The sequence below is a fragment of the Baudoinia panamericana genome (assembly GCF_000338955.1).
Source record: "Baudoinia panamericana UAMH 10762 unplaced genomic scaffold BAUCOscaffold_5, whole genome shotgun sequence".
Taxonomy (NCBI): Eukaryota; Fungi; Ascomycota; class Dothideomycetes; order Mycosphaerellales; family Teratosphaeriaceae; genus Baudoinia; species Baudoinia panamericana.
In genome coordinates, this window is record NW_006911261.1 from 1,146,032 (window position 1) to 1,162,197 (window position 16,166).

General features: G+C 55.6%; 7 protein-coding genes and 1 non-coding gene across 8 annotated transcripts; 6 read left to right on the forward strand and 2 right to left on the reverse strand.

Annotated features, from left to right (window-relative positions):
- Window positions 1–451: 451 nt before the first annotated feature.
- On the forward strand, window positions 452–3,787 carry BAUCODRAFT_43367 (uncharacterized protein; the record flags this gene model as incomplete). The annotated part of the gene is made up of 1 exon (XM_007677146.1): window positions 452–3,787. A coding segment is annotated over one exon (3,336 nt), but the record flags the coding sequence as incomplete, so codon positions are not given.
- A 445-nt stretch (window positions 3,788–4,232) lies between these two features.
- BAUCODRAFT_453035 (uncharacterized protein) lies at window positions 4,233–5,611 on the reverse strand. Its single transcript, XM_007677642.1, has 4 exons — window positions 5,174–5,611; window positions 5,101–5,118; window positions 4,736–5,048; window positions 4,233–4,683 (listed from the first exon to the last, which is right to left on the reverse strand). Exons 1-4 carry the CDS (start codon window positions 5,339–5,341, stop codon window positions 4,505–4,507), a joined length of 678 nt encoding a protein of 225 aa, XP_007675832.1. The 5' UTR covers window positions 5,342–5,611; the 3' UTR covers window positions 4,233–4,504.
- On the forward strand, window positions 4,364–4,454 carry BAUCODRAFT_t18. Its single transcript has one exon. It is a non-coding gene; the product is annotated as a tRNA-Pro (tRNA).
- A 271-nt stretch (window positions 5,612–5,882) lies between the features above and the next one.
- On the forward strand, window positions 5,883–7,060 carry BAUCODRAFT_147540 (uncharacterized protein; the record flags this gene model as incomplete). Its single annotated transcript, XM_007677643.1, has 3 exons — window positions 5,883–6,326; window positions 6,384–6,912; window positions 6,975–7,060. The coding sequence occupies 3 exons, from the start codon at window positions 5,883–5,885 to the stop codon at window positions 7,058–7,060; spliced, it is 1,059 nt and encodes a 352-aa protein (XP_007675833.1).
- Window positions 7,061–7,557: 497 nt separating this feature from the next.
- Window positions 7,558–9,167, forward strand: BAUCODRAFT_453112 (uncharacterized protein). The gene has a single exon (XM_007677644.1). The coding sequence runs from the start codon at window positions 7,816–7,818 to the stop codon at window positions 8,917–8,919; it is 1,104 nt and encodes a 367-aa protein (XP_007675834.1). The 5' UTR covers window positions 7,558–7,815; the 3' UTR covers window positions 8,920–9,167.
- A 248-nt stretch (window positions 9,168–9,415) lies between these two features.
- Window positions 9,416–11,143, forward strand: BAUCODRAFT_23750 (uncharacterized protein; the record flags this gene model as incomplete). The annotated part of the gene is made up of 4 exons (XM_007676949.1): window positions 9,416–9,554; window positions 9,582–9,839; window positions 9,901–11,040; window positions 11,079–11,143. 4 exons carry the CDS (start codon window positions 9,416–9,418, stop codon window positions 11,141–11,143), a joined length of 1,602 nt encoding a protein of 533 aa, XP_007675139.1.
- A 540-nt stretch (window positions 11,144–11,683) lies between these two features.
- On the reverse strand, window positions 11,684–13,019 carry BAUCODRAFT_452994 (uncharacterized protein). Its single transcript, XM_007677645.1, has one exon. The coding sequence runs from the start codon at window positions 12,926–12,928 to the stop codon at window positions 11,786–11,788; it is 1,143 nt and encodes a 380-aa protein (XP_007675835.1). The 5' UTR covers window positions 12,929–13,019; the 3' UTR covers window positions 11,684–11,785.
- A 291-nt stretch (window positions 13,020–13,310) lies between these two features.
- BAUCODRAFT_33181 (uncharacterized protein) lies at window positions 13,311–16,003 on the forward strand. Its single transcript, XM_007677077.1, has one exon. It carries the CDS (start codon window positions 13,418–13,420, stop codon window positions 15,596–15,598), a length of 2,181 nt encoding a protein of 726 aa, XP_007675267.1. The 5' UTR covers window positions 13,311–13,417; the 3' UTR covers window positions 15,599–16,003.
- Window positions 16,004–16,166: the final 163 nt, after the last annotated feature.

A 16,166-nucleotide genomic window follows, 5' to 3' on the forward strand; every position in this document is an offset into this window, starting at 1 on the left:
TTTCTAGCTTATGAAAGCGTGCTTCACTTGAGCTTGGATCTTGCGACTTTCTTGGCCACGGTAGATCAGCGATTGTAGGTCGTTGCCGTTATCATCGCCGGCGTCGGTGGGAAGTGGGGACGTAACGGCTTCACTGGCCCGCATTCCTGAGCGACAACATAAAGGTCAATCACTGACACACCAGCCTCTTTCGAGCGCCACGCTGGGACGGTACTCCTATCGCTGAGAGAGGCGTCAAAGCCTCCTTGTATGGTACGCTCTTATGGACACTTCTGCTTTGCTCAACCATAGGGAAAGTTAAGTGGTCACTGCGATGCCTCCAAGACTGGCGACAGCACACGGGGCAGGGAGTCCCCAACGCCTGGATGACCGCGCTATGCCCAGCCGACCTAACCGACCTTCCATTCAGACAGGTTTTGGTGTTGATTCTGCCATGGCTTTGCGCAGTTATCAGACAACACCACCAGAGACTCCGATATGCGACCCAGATGCGCCCGAGCTGCAACTCGGAGAAGGCCTGTTCCACAACTACTTACGCGCGATCTATCCCTTCGATCCTTCTATGATGCCAGCTGAAAGCGAAGATGCCCTTGAAATGACGACGAACCTGCGGGCAGGCGACCTTGTGCTTGTCCATAGCATTCATGCTAACGGATGGGCCGATGGTACGGTGTTGACGACCGGCGAGCGTGGCTGGTTGCCAACCAACTTCTGCGAGGCATTCGACCATCCATACCTCCGCAACTTGCTCAATGCCATGACGCAGTTTTGGGATCTGTTAGGCGCAACCGAAGACGGGAACCTGTCGACCTTCGTGCGCCAGGATTATGTTCGAGGTCTGATTGCTGGAGTACGATATTTACTGGAGCACGCAGACTGCCTCCACCGGGATGCCGCGCTTGTCCAGCGTCACATGGGCATACGCCGTATGCGTAAAGGGCTACTCGCCGATCTCTCCTCCTTAGTGCAGATTGCAAAGGGTCTGCAAGAGACGATAAGCGAGCCGTTCGCGGGTGAAGTCGTTCATTACTTGGTGGACGATCTGATTGTGAAAGCGTGTAAGGTGGTCACACGCGCGATCGGTTTCGTTGATATCTGGTCAGAAGAGACTGGTCATCTTTCAGTAAGGCTCAAGCAAACCGGACGTTTCGAACGCGAGACACTACCCTCGGATGAACGGCCTTTCCCTTTTATAAGCTCAGTTTCTGTAACAGAACGTCCAATATCACTGAGCACAGCCGCTGCATCACAAGCTTCGGCGACAGAGGAGGAGGAAGCGGAAGTCAATGCAGCGCAGGAAGTTGAGCATGCAATGCCTCGTTCCAGAACCTTCTCTTACAGACTCGCTTCGCGCAGGCCGTCTGTCGCCCACAGATTGTCCATGGTGGATACGGAGCGCACACAGCATAGAACGCTGGCCTCACATCAGCTGGCGAGGATGCACGACGCGTCTATAAGCCACATCGCGGCATTCATTGGGCATCACCTTCATTCACGGGCATGTTCAGAATTACGGTCAACCACGGAACGACTCGTCAAGGCGTGCGAAGAAATGCTTCACATCGTTGACGAAATCGCCTTGCACGGCGCGCAGCGATCGGATGCCGTGCGCGAAGCGCGCGTCGACTTCCAAACGAAGCTGGTTGAGCTCATCAGTGCGACGCAAGACGTGTTCACCTTTTCCGATCTCGAGGATAGCCAGGGTGTTATGCTACCGGAGCATTCACAACGCTTGGTTAGACTTGGCACCAGCCTTATCCGCTCTGCAAGTAACTGCGTAGGTCGAACACGATCCTTGATCGAGCAAATAGGAGACTTCGACATGCATCAAAGGGCAGGATGGCCAACCAGCTTTAATCAGGCTGCTGGCAGTGGCGCCGCAAATCTACAGAAACGTGGCAGCGGTACCGAAGCTCGAGTCCAAAGCCAGCAGCATGTCGTGACATCGTTCGAGAAGCGCCTTTCGAAGAAAATGGCCTTACCCGTCAACATGAGAGCGTCTATGGCACTTCTGGAGCTGGAGGATACATCCAACACCACTGCTCGCGTCGTCTCCGGTCTGCAAACGCCGGAAACGCTTCAGTCACCCGCGTCTCCATACTTCAAGACTGCTACACCGTCGGTACAACAACGAGCCACTACCCGAGCATCTCAGCATCAGCAGGCCATCAGCGGTGCGACGCTCAGTTTCTTGCGCTCTGCTGGCCTTAGTAGCTCGGATCAGGCGCGCAAAGACAGCGCAGGACTCTCCATCGCGGGTTCAACATCCACCAAAACGAGCAGTGCGAGACATTCTGGTGCTAGTGTAGTGTCAAGTACTTCGACGCGAGCCACAAGCCCGGACAGGATTAAGGAGGAGCAGAGCCCAGATCCAGCGCTTCTGAACAGCTTCACCAGCATATCCAGCTTGCAGTCTGTGGCGAGCGATGCGCCAAGCGATCCTGAGACGCAGCTATTGCAGAAGACATACGCCAATGAGATGACAGTCAATAACGAAGGCAAAGTAAATGGAGGAAGCTTGCCCGCGTTGGTTGAAAAGCTTACAATGCACGACGCAGCGCCTGACTCGCAGTTTGTTTCTGCATTCTTCCTGACCTTCCGTATGTTTACCACTCCGCAAGAACTTGTTCAAGCTTTAGTTGCGCGCTTCGATTACATCGGAGACACGTCAGCGATCGGTCGTCCGGTCCGGCTCCGGGTTTACAATGTCATTAAAGGCTGGCTTGAAACCTACTGGATTGGCGAAGCTGATAACGCAGCGCTGGGAGACATTCGGTACTTTGCGGCGCACCGACTGAAGCCTCACCTGGCGTCTGCGGGAGACCGCTTGCTCGAGCTGACACACAGGGTTGCTGCGGGATACGAGAGTGGTAATTTTACCGGCCCGCTTGTGTCTGGCATTGGGAAGACTAGCCTCTCGATTGTTTCAAGCCATGCAGCTGGCAACGCTACGCCGGAGCCTAACATAACTGAAACACAGCTGAGTTCGCTGCGAACCGAGCTAGATGGTGGACAGGCGCGCAGTATCCTGGAGTTTGATGCGGTTGAGCTGGCTCGCCAGATCACCTTGCTTACTTCGGAGACCTTCTGCCGAATCCAGCCCGACGAACTGCTGAGCTTGGATTGGAGCAAGAAAGACTCCCACAGGGTGTCGAACGTCCGCACCATGTGCACGGTAAATACCGATCTCGCGCATGTGGTCGGAGACAGTGTCCTTGCCCCCGAAGACGCCAAAAAGCGAGCCCAACTGATCAAGCACTGGTCGAAGATCGCGGTCTGTTGCCTTGAGCTGCACAATTACGACTCCGTGATGGCGATCATGTGCTCGTTGAACTCCTCCGTATTGCAGCGACTGAGGCGGACTTGGGAATTGGTTAGTAGAAAGACCAAAGCACGACTCGAGGAGCTCAACGCCATCATCGACTTCTCACGGAATCATGCCTCCTTGCGCAAGCGGTTGGAAGAGCCTGTAGCTCCTTGCATACCATTTTTAGGCATCTACCTAACAGACTTGACATTCATGAACGCTGGCAACCCGAAGATGCGCGATCTGCCTGGCGTTACCACCGATGATGGCCAGCAAGTCCAGGTCATCAATTTCGATAAATGCAGGCGCATGGCGAAAGTCGTCAGCCATCTGCAGAAGTTCCAAGTGCCCTACAAGTTACGGCCCGTGGCAGAGCTGCAGACCTGGCTCGAAGCACACTTGGATCGCATGCGAGCCAGCAATGATGCCGTGCTTGGCAGCTTCCACCGACGCAGTCTGCTGGTGGAGCCCAAGCAAGAGGACGTCAAGCCGAAGACAGCGGAGGCTAAGAGGAACGATGCTGTGAGCGGCGAGGAACGGCCAAAGACGGCGAGCAAGGAGCGCCTAGACACGTTCTTGAAAGCTAATGGCTTCACGTTCAAGATGTCGGAGAAGGCTGATGTACCGGTCCCTGAGATGCCGACGAACAGGTAGATCTGTGTGCTGAATGTGAAGTGACAACGAGGTTTAGTCAACGAAAGAAAAGATCGTTGTGTGGATGGAAGCACCGAATGTTCGCATACCACCAAGATACCGCGTAGTTTTGGCCACGGCCGCAAATGATGGGATACTGCAGATATGAGAGGCAAGCTTGTATAAGGCGTAGAATAGACAGCATGTCATGCAAGACGAAGTGCCGTGACTGTACTCTCTCTTTCCATGAGCCACTTGTAACGCATCGCTGCCTAATGCCGCCTACTGCTGCCTGCTTGTCGGCTAAACCGCGCTTCAATCGCAGTATAGTATATACACGTTGCGAGGCTTCGCAATCGCTCAATCAGCTCCTGTGTAAGTGTCTCGATTTGGCTCTATCTGATGAACAGAGGTAGTTGCGGTGTTGTTGTAGGGTGTAGTGGTAACATACTCGCTTAGGGTGACGTCTTGACTTGACTGCGAGTGATCCTGCGTTCAAACCGGAGCTGGGACCTAACGCTTCTCTTTTGTCCTGCTTGACGCCACTGACGCTTTACCGAAATCTTACGGGAACTCGTGCCCGATGGTGATGCTGGTGTTCACGTTGAACACTTTGCTGAACTTCATGCCAACAACGAACGTGCCGGGTTGACCGCTGCCGCTGATTGTCTCGGAGCCAACGAAGACGCTATTCTGAAGGTTGGTGTAATTGTCGGCGCCTCCGAAGAAAGTCGGAGTCCATACTGGCACCCTTGTCAGTACAAACCGTTGCCCATCAACTCTGAAAGTACTTACCAGAGTAGACATAGCCATATGGAATAGCTTCTGTGTTCGAGGTGTTTGATGAGAATATTCCGTCCAGGGACGGGTTGGGGTACTGTATGCCGCCAATCTTCATCAAGAAAGGGGTGTCGCCGTTGTCTGGAAAGACAGTCATGATGCACGCGGGATGAGCCACGCCGTCCAGCGGGTCTGCGGTAAGGTAGTCCTCGGCGTACTTGATGCTGGCGGAGAAATTTGGAACGAAGCCGGGTTCGGAGTAGAGGTGGCCGTCAACGATGTTGCCGAGGAGCTGCTGGCCGCCGGTGGTGAGGTTGCCGAGATTGATCTAAGGAAGTGTGTTGGCGGTATGCGGCTCAGATTACGCAGCTCGTACGTACCACAGTCTGGACAGTAAGCTGCGCATGTTCGGTCAGCAGGCTCAGGCTACGAAATTGAAGCGCAGCAACGTACGTTGAGGTAGAGCGCGGGCATCAAGTAGTTGTACGACGTAGTCGCTGGCAGTGCGGTCGGGAGAGGCGTAGCAGAAGCCGACCCAGCCAAACATGCTGGGCTTGCGGAAGATGTGAGCGCCAAGCCCACTGTTGGCAGCCACAGTGAAGACGGATGGAAGCTTCGCATCGTGCTTGGTTACTATAGACAAAGATCGTAAACAGGGTGCTGGTTGAGAGAATTGTGTGAAGACCCGGGTTACCGCGAGACGATACGTCGTATCTTGTACCTTATAGGCCTCGTATCTTCGCTCGTTTGGCCGGCGATTGGTGACCAGCACTGTTACGCTGCATCATTGTTGATGTGCAATGTGTCAGCCGTCAGTCATGCAGATTCTGCATGTGTCAGGAAGTAGCATTGCCGTGGATCGCTGCATTATCTCTAGCGAAGTGTATGAGTCTTAGTCTGCCAACCAGGACTGGGAGGTCGTCTCGCAGTAGGATTGAGCTTCACCGCTTGAAGCAGGCATTTGTGACGGTAGTCAGCAGGCATGATCTCAAAAGCGATAGTCTACTGGTGTATCATGCCTGCGATCGTTGTTGAAACCACCATGGTCTAACAGGGATGCTCTGCTTCGGCTTCGTATTGAACACGTGATCGGGCACAATCTCGTGTTGCCGCGCGCCTCCTGAGAAAGTCAACGGGTGCAGTGTCTCCAAATGAATACACAATGCTGGACTCTCCATCTCAAGAGCGTGCACCCGCTGCAAAGACGAGGCGTGCCCGCTTACTTCGTCTGAGCGATACCATGATCGCACTTCTTTGCGTTCTCGCCCTTCTGGACGGCGTTCTGTCCATACCCTTGCAGAACGACGATGCTGTAACGACTGTGTGGACCTTTTCCAACAACACATGGATCGAGAATCTTGCTATCCGGGATAGCGGCGATATTTTGTGCAGCTCCCTCAACCGTGCAGCGCTTTATCTCGTTAATCCATTCGAGCATACCGCCACGACAGTCCACCAGTTCGACAATACTGACGGCGTACTCGGCATCGCGGAAGTGTGGAACGATGTCTTCGTAGTGGTGACGTGCGATGTGGATGTTGCCACGAGCTTGGCTATTGCTGGCAGTGCCAAAGCCTGGGAGGTGGACATGTCCGCATGGGAGCTTGTACGTTGACTGCACTCGCCCCCAAGAAGCGAACAGTGATCATTGACCTTGGTACAGGAAGAAGCCAGCGCAGTCACGTTGATAGCGAATCTTACAAGCGTTGGCATCCCTGACGGCGTTCTTACCCTTCCCTCAGTCTCCGGCGTCGTCCTCATTGCAGACGCAGGCAATGGCATCATCTGGCGCCTGGACACTTGCTCTGGCGAGTACGGCATCGCGATCCAAGACCCTTTATTCCGCACGACTAACACACTTGTCCCGCTTGGCGTTGACGGCATCCACCTGCTCAACAACAACGAGCTTTACTTCACGAGCATTGGCGACAGCTTTCTCGGCCGTGTTATGATCGATGAGTTGGGTACCGCGCTCGACTTGGCCACTGTGATTGCTAACATGACGCTTCCGGATGATTTTGCGTTTGGCGCGAATGGGACTGCTTATTTGGTGGGAGCCAATACGCCATACCAAGCCTTACCGGGAGGTGAGGTGATTGTTCTGGCTGGTGGAGCCAACGATGCTGTCCAGGAAGGTGCGACGTCGGCAGCGTTCGGAAAAACCATAGAGGACCGGGATATGCTGTATATCAGTATGTCCAGTAGATTCAATGATCCGTGGCACGGTGTGATGGCGCTGACGGTGTGACCTTAGGCACAAACGGTGGTATGTTGGCCCCAGTCAGCGGTAGAATCGTCGGAGGGCAAATCGCGGCCGTCAATGTAAGGTTGTTCTCGTGACAGACTCGGTAGAAGAGGGGTGCAGATCCGGGAAAGGAGTACGCAAGCCTAAGAGGCATCAGCAGATGGTCGAGTAAGAAGACAAGGTTGCATCTTCAGGCGGTCGAGTAACGCCGGTCAACCAACATGTATAGAAGTGCCCTTCCCATATAATCGCCACAGGGCGTGGTAGAAGGTGACACACCTTTCCCATGTCCTGAGAACAGTGGGCATCAAAGCCTTCAATAGGCCTTCTCATTATCGACGCTTGGTTGGAAGCAATGTCGTCCGGTGGCTCTTCGAGGGACGTACGCTGGGTAGTCCGCCCACTGAGCGTGGTTCGACTCACGGCTCGCTTCAGGTCAGGATCTGACCATACCTATACTTCATACTGACGTATAGACTCAAGTGCTACGAGACTGATGTGGTTGCACGCGTCGTACGAACTGACCGTCGTGGTTCGCTGATCGACCAGTACGGTCTCGCCAGCAGCGTCCTGACTGCCCGTTGTAGACGGTCGTTCGGTGCTCGGGTTCAATGCCAGCGAAGAAGAGCGACTTTGCGCACCAATGAAAGATGTCGAGGTCCAATGGCGGAGATTGCCGCACCGATCCGGCCAGACTCTCGGGCTACTGCACCTCCTCGCCTATAGCAAGGCTGGCAGCTTTACAGGCAAGTGTACGTACGTGTGCAAGGAGGCTGCTACGATGGAGTATCCCATCTTCTTGGACAGTGTCCTAGATTGCGAGTGGAGCCTGTAAAGCAGAAGGGTCACGATGCAGCTCTACTTCGGCCCCAAGCTCTACTATTTCTTCCATGACGGCAAAGGCACCTTCAAGTACCGTGGCCCGCCCGAGTTTCTCAAGTTTTTCAAAACAACGCCAGTCAAGGAAGTCCACAATGTTGCCTTTGGCACAGGAGTCAGCTTCTTCATCTCCTACACCGACCCCAATGGCATCGGCCGTGCCCTCTTCGACCTAGACGATGATTACCCAAAGCTGTACTCTTGGCTGATCAAAGAGAATCTTGCCCACGACTATGCATCTGTCAGCATATCTCTGGGTCTGAATGGCGCTTTCTTCGCTTGGTCGAACCAGGGTCATCGATGGCATAATATTCCGGATGGAGCGCTTGAGCGGTATCAGAAGTTCACCAAACCGGATCTATTCCTACGATGCCGTGTCAAGACTATCGACATCGGGTACGGCGACACCTTCCTTGGCATCGGGGTCGATAATGTATGGTTTTGGGACCTGAAAGATCAGTACCCGCATTTTGCGAGCCTAGGAGTCAAAGAAAACATTCCAAACGCGCAATGGGTCACGCTAAATCCATTCGCAGCGGACCAGCACTTCGCCGTGTTCGCAGATGGGAGCGTCCATTACTCGCTTCCGCCGGGCTTGGCTGTTGATGTGGCGCAGCTTTTCCAGCAGTATGCGGCACGCTTGGCGCAGCAAACACAGCAAAGGCCACCCGCTGGGCGCTTACAGCAGGGTAGTATTGCTGCACCTGGTGGGTACTCAAACACGGCTTTCGGTTCCGGTGGCAGGCCTCCGGATACATCGCCTCCTCCTCAGTTCAACGGGCCTTCACCGATGGACTTTTTCAATCAATACCCCAACAACGCACAGAGTCCGGTTGGCGGGAACAGCGGGAACAATTTCGGCGTTCCCGGTCCTAGTGGTGGAGCCGGCGGAAACAGTCCTGATGTCAATCAAGCCATGGCTACGATGCAAAGCTCCATGGACGCCCTCAACAGTGTTGCGAACGTGACAGGGCAAGGTATGGGTGCCGTCAATCAGCTCGCCTCGAACGGCTTGATGGTGGGCCAGCTTACGGGCCAGCTGGCCACAGCGGCAACAGGATGTTCCGTGATGTGACAGCCTAAGCTCGCTTATCATAACGTCCAGAGTATCGATCGTATCGTATCGTATCAACCAGTACGCGAACGGCTCATTGATTGGGTTGCCAGCAGGAGAGCGTTTCGCTTCAACGTTACGTTAGTGCATGTAACATTCTTCTATGCTGCGTGCGTTGACATATGAGGAAAGCGGCATTGAATCTACCATGGTGCATTGGACAGTATGCTTTCTCAAAGCAGCATTCTGGTGGTCAAAGTAGTCCGACCGTTCAGACGAAAGTGCCATGTAATGACCCGCGTTGCTATGCAGGAAACGCGCTAGCGGCCGATCTGTCAACAGACAGGCCACGACTTCTCGACCTTCAATGCACGCTTCTTACCCCAGATATTAACGTCGTCGTCACACACCATCCGAAACGCGCAACGCATGCAACGGCGTGTTCGAGAGCTGTGGTGATCGTGCTGACGTTGTAGTCTCGCAAGTACAACATCAACACCGTCACCACCACGCAGCAATGCCTCGCATGACTCGAGCAAAGGCCGCCCAGGTCGCTGAAGAGCTACATGTAGATGAGGATGCTGTGCTTGATCTGAACAGCGAAAATGCGGCATCCATCGCGAAGATTCAGATAGGCACCGCAACCCCGGACAACAGTGAGCGGTCTCCACTTGGTTGCATAGCCCCTAATAGCGGCAGCAATAAAAGCGATGAGTGCGAACCAGCAGACTTGAAGAGGTCTACTAGGAGTACGAAGGCGAGTACGAGGGTTGTGAAGGGCAAGAAGGGTGGAGAGTCCGCTGCGGAAAATGTACCGGAGGCTGAAGCGGAGCTTGTGAACGTAAAGGCATCTGAGGATGGAGACCTAGCCTCAGCGACAGCCTTTAGTGGTACTATTGCTGCTGGTCCTAGGAAGAGCCTGATGAGAAACATGTCAGAAGGTGCGTGAGGTTCGATCAGCCTTGTACAACTGCTGTGCATAATGCTAATGCAGAGGTGCAGATAGCTTAGCTTTCGAAGACGACGAGCCTGACAGCGATGATGAAGCTCACAATGCCACCGGGAAGTCAAACGTTCTTATGGATCAAGCAGGGCCTACACCGCCAATCAATAAGCCAGACACAACCCAGCCTTTGAAGGTAGGCCCCGAGACCATCGAGCCAGAGAACCTGACCGCTACGGACGCTCCTCCCTCACCACTACCGTCCGCTACACCTAAAGCCGTGGCATCTTTACGCAAGACACCTGGTATGCGCTCGACCAGCAACAAGGAGAACGTTCAACCTGCGGATGCAGGAACACCCACGCCAAGGCCCGCAACACTCTCTCATCGACGTGTCAGCACGTACGATGCTCTCGAGGCCGCGGCAGTACAAGCAGGGACACCGTCTACTCTTCCTCGGAAGCTTTCGGGCCCGCAGCTTCCCGTTACAGATGCTGAGGGTCCGGGTGCGGAAGTGGCAACTGAGCTGCCAGTAGACCCGACGAACGCTATTGAGGCGACTGAGCTGCTAGAAGAGCCTGTTAACGCCATTGACGCGATCGATGCGCTCGACGAAGCAGTGGAGAAGGTAGCAGCAGAGATGCCAGTTATTGAGGATTCGCCACAGAAACCAAAGTCAAAGAAAGCCGTGCCCATCGTCCGAACCACCAAAGCAAGCCAAGCTCGGGTCTCTATGGCGCAGGCAGAGAAGGCTGGAGCCAACAAACCATCCGCTTCCATCCATCCACGCGCCTCAAATACTCTTCGTCAATCATCGACTAGTATGCGCCAAAGTATCCTCGCCACATCTTCGTTAACGAGTAAACGCGTACCCGCCACCACAACCGCCGCAGTGCAACCCCTTGAGAAAAAGGAGACAGTGATTCCGCATAGCAAGCCTCGACCCGTCTCCCTCTCCTTTCCCACCCCGCCACCGCCGTCCAAGTCAAAGAAAGCGCCCACGACGTCGACTTTTCAACTTCCAGGCGAGGCCGTAGCAGCAAAGCTCAAAGCGGCAAAGGAAGAGCGACAGAAGAGGGAAGCAGAGGCAGAGGAGAAGAAGGCTGCTTTCAAAGCCAGACCAGTCCCGACGGCATTGCAGAAGGCGCCGAATGTACGGCAAACCCACGCCAGCAAGGCACGCGAATCGCTTATGAACGGTAACCCCGTTCCTTCCTCTGCCACTACAACCCAAAAGCGGAAAAGCAGTATCGTACCTACGAGCAGCGCCGCCTCCGCTGTGACCAAGCTCACGGTTACTAAGCCAATCATATCCGCCAACCCAACCACCTCAAGCGACCTCAAAATCTCCAAGCGCCCATCCTCCACCGCCACAGCGAATACAAGCAAACCACGCAGCTCTCTCACGGTCGCGGAAGCCACGTCAGGGTCCCCGTCCACTCGACGCCTTCCTTCCTCTTCTTCCGGCAAAGCGGGCACAATCAAAGGCCGCGAGGTTTTCAAGCGCGCCGCGCTTGCCAAAGAAGCCGCGGAGAGGGAGAAGCGGGAGAAGGAGGAAGCTGCACGCAAGGCGCGGGCGGAGGCGGCGGAGAGGGGGAGGGTGGCTAGTCGGGAGTGGGCGGAGAGGCGGAAGAAGGGGGGTAAGGCAGGTGCCGGAGGGAAGACGGCGGCCGAGGTGCAATGTAGGGCCGCTACAAAGGATGGTGAGAAGGAAGCCATGGTGCGTCCGGATGAGCTGACGGAAGTTGTTGCATGAGTGAGATGTGGCTTGTTGTATTAGTAGCATGGGCGCTTCCACATGCATGGTAGCAAGGATAGGGTTTACAGTGGCGCAACTTTAGGCCTTCGAGCAGGACACCGTCACAGAGGCATGTCCAGCACTGTGTGAGACCGCTTGGCACTGTACAATGGTAGCAGAACCACAGTCCGATCAATCGAAGTGGTTTATGTATCAAGCCAATCCAAAAACTCCGGCGTGAAGTAACTCACCACAATACTCGCACCGGCCCTTAGAATGCCCTCCGTTGCCTCAAACGCCATGGCCTTCAAATCGAACACGCCCGCCTTCGCCGCAGCATGGATCATTGCATATTCTCCACTCACATGGTACGCGGCGACGGGCATATCTTTGCCAATTTCCTTGGCATCACTAATAATATCTAGATACTGCGTCGCGGGCTTTACCATGATGATGTCAGCGCCTTCCTTGATGTCGCGATGGATCGCTCGGCGCGCCAGGCCGCGGCCGCCCGGCGGGAGTTGGTAGCAGCGCCTGTCGCCGAAGGAGGGGCAGGAACCTGCTGCGTCGCGGAAGGGACCGTAGAGGCATCCGGAGAATTTGGCGGAGTAGGACATCAGTACCACTCTATGTGCGATGCCGGCTTCGATCAGTTTGAGCTTGATTGCGCGAATGCGGCCATCGTTCATGTCGGAGGGGGCAACGCAGTGGGCGCCCGCTTCGGCGTACGCCATGGCGACGTCGCTGATGCGGTCGACGGAGAGGTTGTTGTTGAGGGTGCCGTCTTCGTTGAGGATGCCGCAGTGACCGTGGGAGGTGTACTCGCAGAGACACACGTCGGCTACCAGAAACAAGCGGGGGAAGGCGCGGCGGAGGAGGCGGAGGGCGGCGATGACGGGGCCCTGCGGATCGTCTGCTGCAGTGCCTAGGGCGTCTTTGGCGGAGGGGGCGAGAGGGACGCCGAAGAGGATTACGGATTTGAGGCCCTTAGCGATCAGAGGTTGTAGGAGAGGGATGATCTTGTTGAGGCCCATTCGTCGCTGGCCGGGGAGGCTGGGGATGAGTTCGCTTTCGTCCGGATTGTCGGTGATGAAAAGGGGGTAGATGAGCATGGATTTGGTGAGTTGGCGTTCTGCCTGCCATGAGCGGGCAAGGGGGTGGGAGTAGCCGCCGTGGAGTTGGGAGGAGATGTCGCCGCTTATGCTGACGCTGGTGGCGGCGGTGGAGGCGTAGGAGCGGGCGCGGGAGATTTGCGAGCGGGTGTCGGTGGCGGTAGAGATTGTGCGGGCGGAGGCCGGACGTGGATCATCGCGGTAAGTGAGGTCGTTGACAAGGGTTGAGAAGGACATCTTGGAAGATCCTCTTGGCTGAGGGTTTGCTCCGGTGTCGTGTGTGATGTATGTATATATGTCGCCAATGGCGGTCAATCCTTGGCCAAATGTGGCGTCTACAGTGGGCAGAGAGGGTAGTACTTGAGGGCGACAAGGTTGACCAGAGCCCTCTATATAGCAGATATGCGGATGTCGCTGGATGGTGAGCGGTCTTATGCGGCTGCCGCGGGTTGATGAGACTGGAGGCTTCACGGAAATGTTTCATCCGCCACTCATGTCAGCACTGCACGCCAATTGCGGGGCAGAGCTTGATCGACGCCATGCAGGCCGGAAGCTGCCGAGGCTCGCGTGCCTTTTGACAATAAGGGAAAGTGAAAGTGAATGTGAATGAGAATGCTATTGTGCCACGAATAACACTTGCACGCACCTAACACTACGACTGTACATGGACCAAATGTCCTTCCTACTTGACGAACTGTAAGATTAATCAAAGCGACACCCTCCAAGATGTCCTTCTTCCGCCGCATCCACTGCCACTTCTGCGGCACTCGATCTCCGCATGGCACCTCCTCCGGCGTCAGCGAGTTCCAGTGCACTTCATGCGAAGCAGTCAACTTCCTCGACAGCAAAGGCCGCATCATAGACACTCCGGCGAGCATAGTAGCTCAGGCAGCGTGTGCAGATCCACCTCTGCTCGCACAGGGTACGACTCGAATAGCTTCCCAATCATCAGATTATCAGCAAGAGACGGCCTTCTGTGAGCGATGTCTACGCAACCAGCGCATGTACATGGAAGCTCTCGCCAACTATCTTCCGGATGAAGACGATCCGGACTATCAGCGCTACGATGATGCTTTACCGCAGTACCAGAAGGAATTAGAGAAACGGTACCCACAGATCTGCAAGCGATGCGCTCCAACAGCGCAGCGCAAGATCAACCATTCCGATCGATATGCCAGTACGCAGAACATCAGCAGGCGAGCTACGGAAACACTACGGAGGCAAGGAAGGAGTCCGAAGGGCCTGCGAGATGACTGGGCTAAGCGGAGCATGCGGATCGTATTGAGCGTTGTGGGCGTGTTATACTACGCTGCACTATTGGCACAGCTTGCGTGGCATCTCTACGCCGTCTCCCTGGACCTCAGACCAGCGGAGAAGGAGGAGCGGACGGCTGCGCTGGAGCTTGCATCCGATCCGAAACCGCGAGGGTGCTACAACGATGCGCTGCACTTTCGCTTCACCGAAGCCTGCTTTCGAACCTACGGCTCATCGATGCCACGAGCATTGCTCACATCGCTCTTCCTGATATGGTACAACCCTAGCCTTAAAGACTGGTTCCACCACACCCACCGCATCGAAGCTATTGCCGGTCAAGCCGAGTATTGCCGGCTGCAGGTCGTCCTGCTCATCGTAAGAGCCGTCGCTTGGTATATGCTGTGCTCCGACACAGCTCTGTCAGCTTCTGGCCTAACCGCACATCAGACGGCAGCCTTGCATGGCTTCCTCATCGTCGCCATAGCTGTCGCGCAGTGGCTCAGCAACCGCGCAATCAAGCCGATACGATTCAAGATTCGACAGAAGATGATGCCTCGACCCGAAGAGCGAGATGTCCTCGGCGCCTTTGCCGGCGTCGAAGATGAGCCGTCTCCACCCCGGGCCTCATCCATCCCGCCAAGCCAGCTTTTCGCTCGCGACCGCATCACGCCCTTCCCTATCAGTAAACTTGCCTCGAAACGCCCAGAGCAGGCCAACAGAACCGCCATGCCATCCCCACCGCCCTCGGACGAAACAGACGACGAAGGCGACCCCATGGACCTAGACCCACACCACAACACCATGCAATCAGAACCGCAATCCCGCATGCCCGGCACAAAAGACACCCGCATTTACCGCCCCTACACCGCCGAACCAAACCGCACCGCCAACACCAATACCCGCAGCCTATACAACCACACCAACACCCAAAACCTCGGCTGGGGTGGGATGCGCACCGAGCTCTTCGGCATCCAAGGTACACTCCACAGTCAAACCGAACTCAAGCGCCAACGCGAGGCAGAAGAAGCGGAGCGCAAACTCCGCTTTCAGCCCCCTGTCGAGCAGTCTCCGTTCCGCGGCCGTCTCCCGCAAGCGCCAATGAGTCTGGAACGTCGCTTGCGTAATCCGCCGACCCAGGTTAGCTTCAAGAAGACCCCCGTTACGAAGCAGCAGGGATTTCTGGCGCAGATGCGGGAGGGGATTGAGATGGGCAAAACCTACAGCCACCCTACTGCGAAGCGGGAGCAAGGACCGAACAAGGGTGGGACGCAATACGCCCAACCGACGCTCCGAGGTCTAGGCGGCCTGGATTTGAGCGAGACAGACGACGATCTCTCCTCCCCCGCCAAAACCCGCACTCGGGGCCAGCTGGAGCTGCGGAAAGGTGTTTGGACTTTGCCGAGTGATACGGCGGGCCAGGCTACAGGGCTGGAAGATCTTTTCGGGGGGAGTTTTCACATTGCGGATGAACCTGCTGCTGTCTCTGCGGCGGCTCGGAAGGCGAAGGGCGAAGAGGGGAGAAGAAGGCTGCTGCTTGGTGTGGTGGCTGTTGCACTTCCGGTGGGGTTAGCGGCGGCGGCGTGGCAGGTGGAGGGGCTGAGGAGGCCGGCGTGTTTGTGGTTGGTTCGACGGTTGGAGGAGTGGGGATATTGATTTAGCTGGCTTTTGCAGGAAGATATCTTGACAAGAGCCCGAGGACGGCGGTGTTTGTTTATATGTCATTCAGCGAGGTGTTTTGCGTCGGATGGTATTGAGTTGGACCATGTTAACTCCATTAGCATCGTCGGTTGGGCCGGGAAGCGTGCTGGCTCATAAACAGCGGTCAGGCACCGACAGTCCAACGGCGATTTAACCAGTCTCGACTTCAACAGGCGCTGAGCGTGCATTGTGTTCGTGCCGCTTACGATACCCCAGCATAGCTAGATAGCGTTGGAAAAAGGTCTTTCCGTCAGGCAACACCACCCATTCCAATGCTGTCAGACCGCTCTCCGGCGCTTCACCTGTTGCGCCGTGCTAAGCTCGAAGAAGGCGGGTGATAATGTAAGAGCAAGAAGCAGCTGTCTCCCAGTCGCAGTGACAGGTTGTGGGCTACTGTGCGGTGCTACAGATGAGTAGAAGAAAGGTTTTCGCGCACAAGAGCGGTTTGGGCAGGCCTCATCCCAACCATATATGCGCTTCTGGGCTACCTTGCGGTGCCTTGATGGACTATGATGAGGCGATG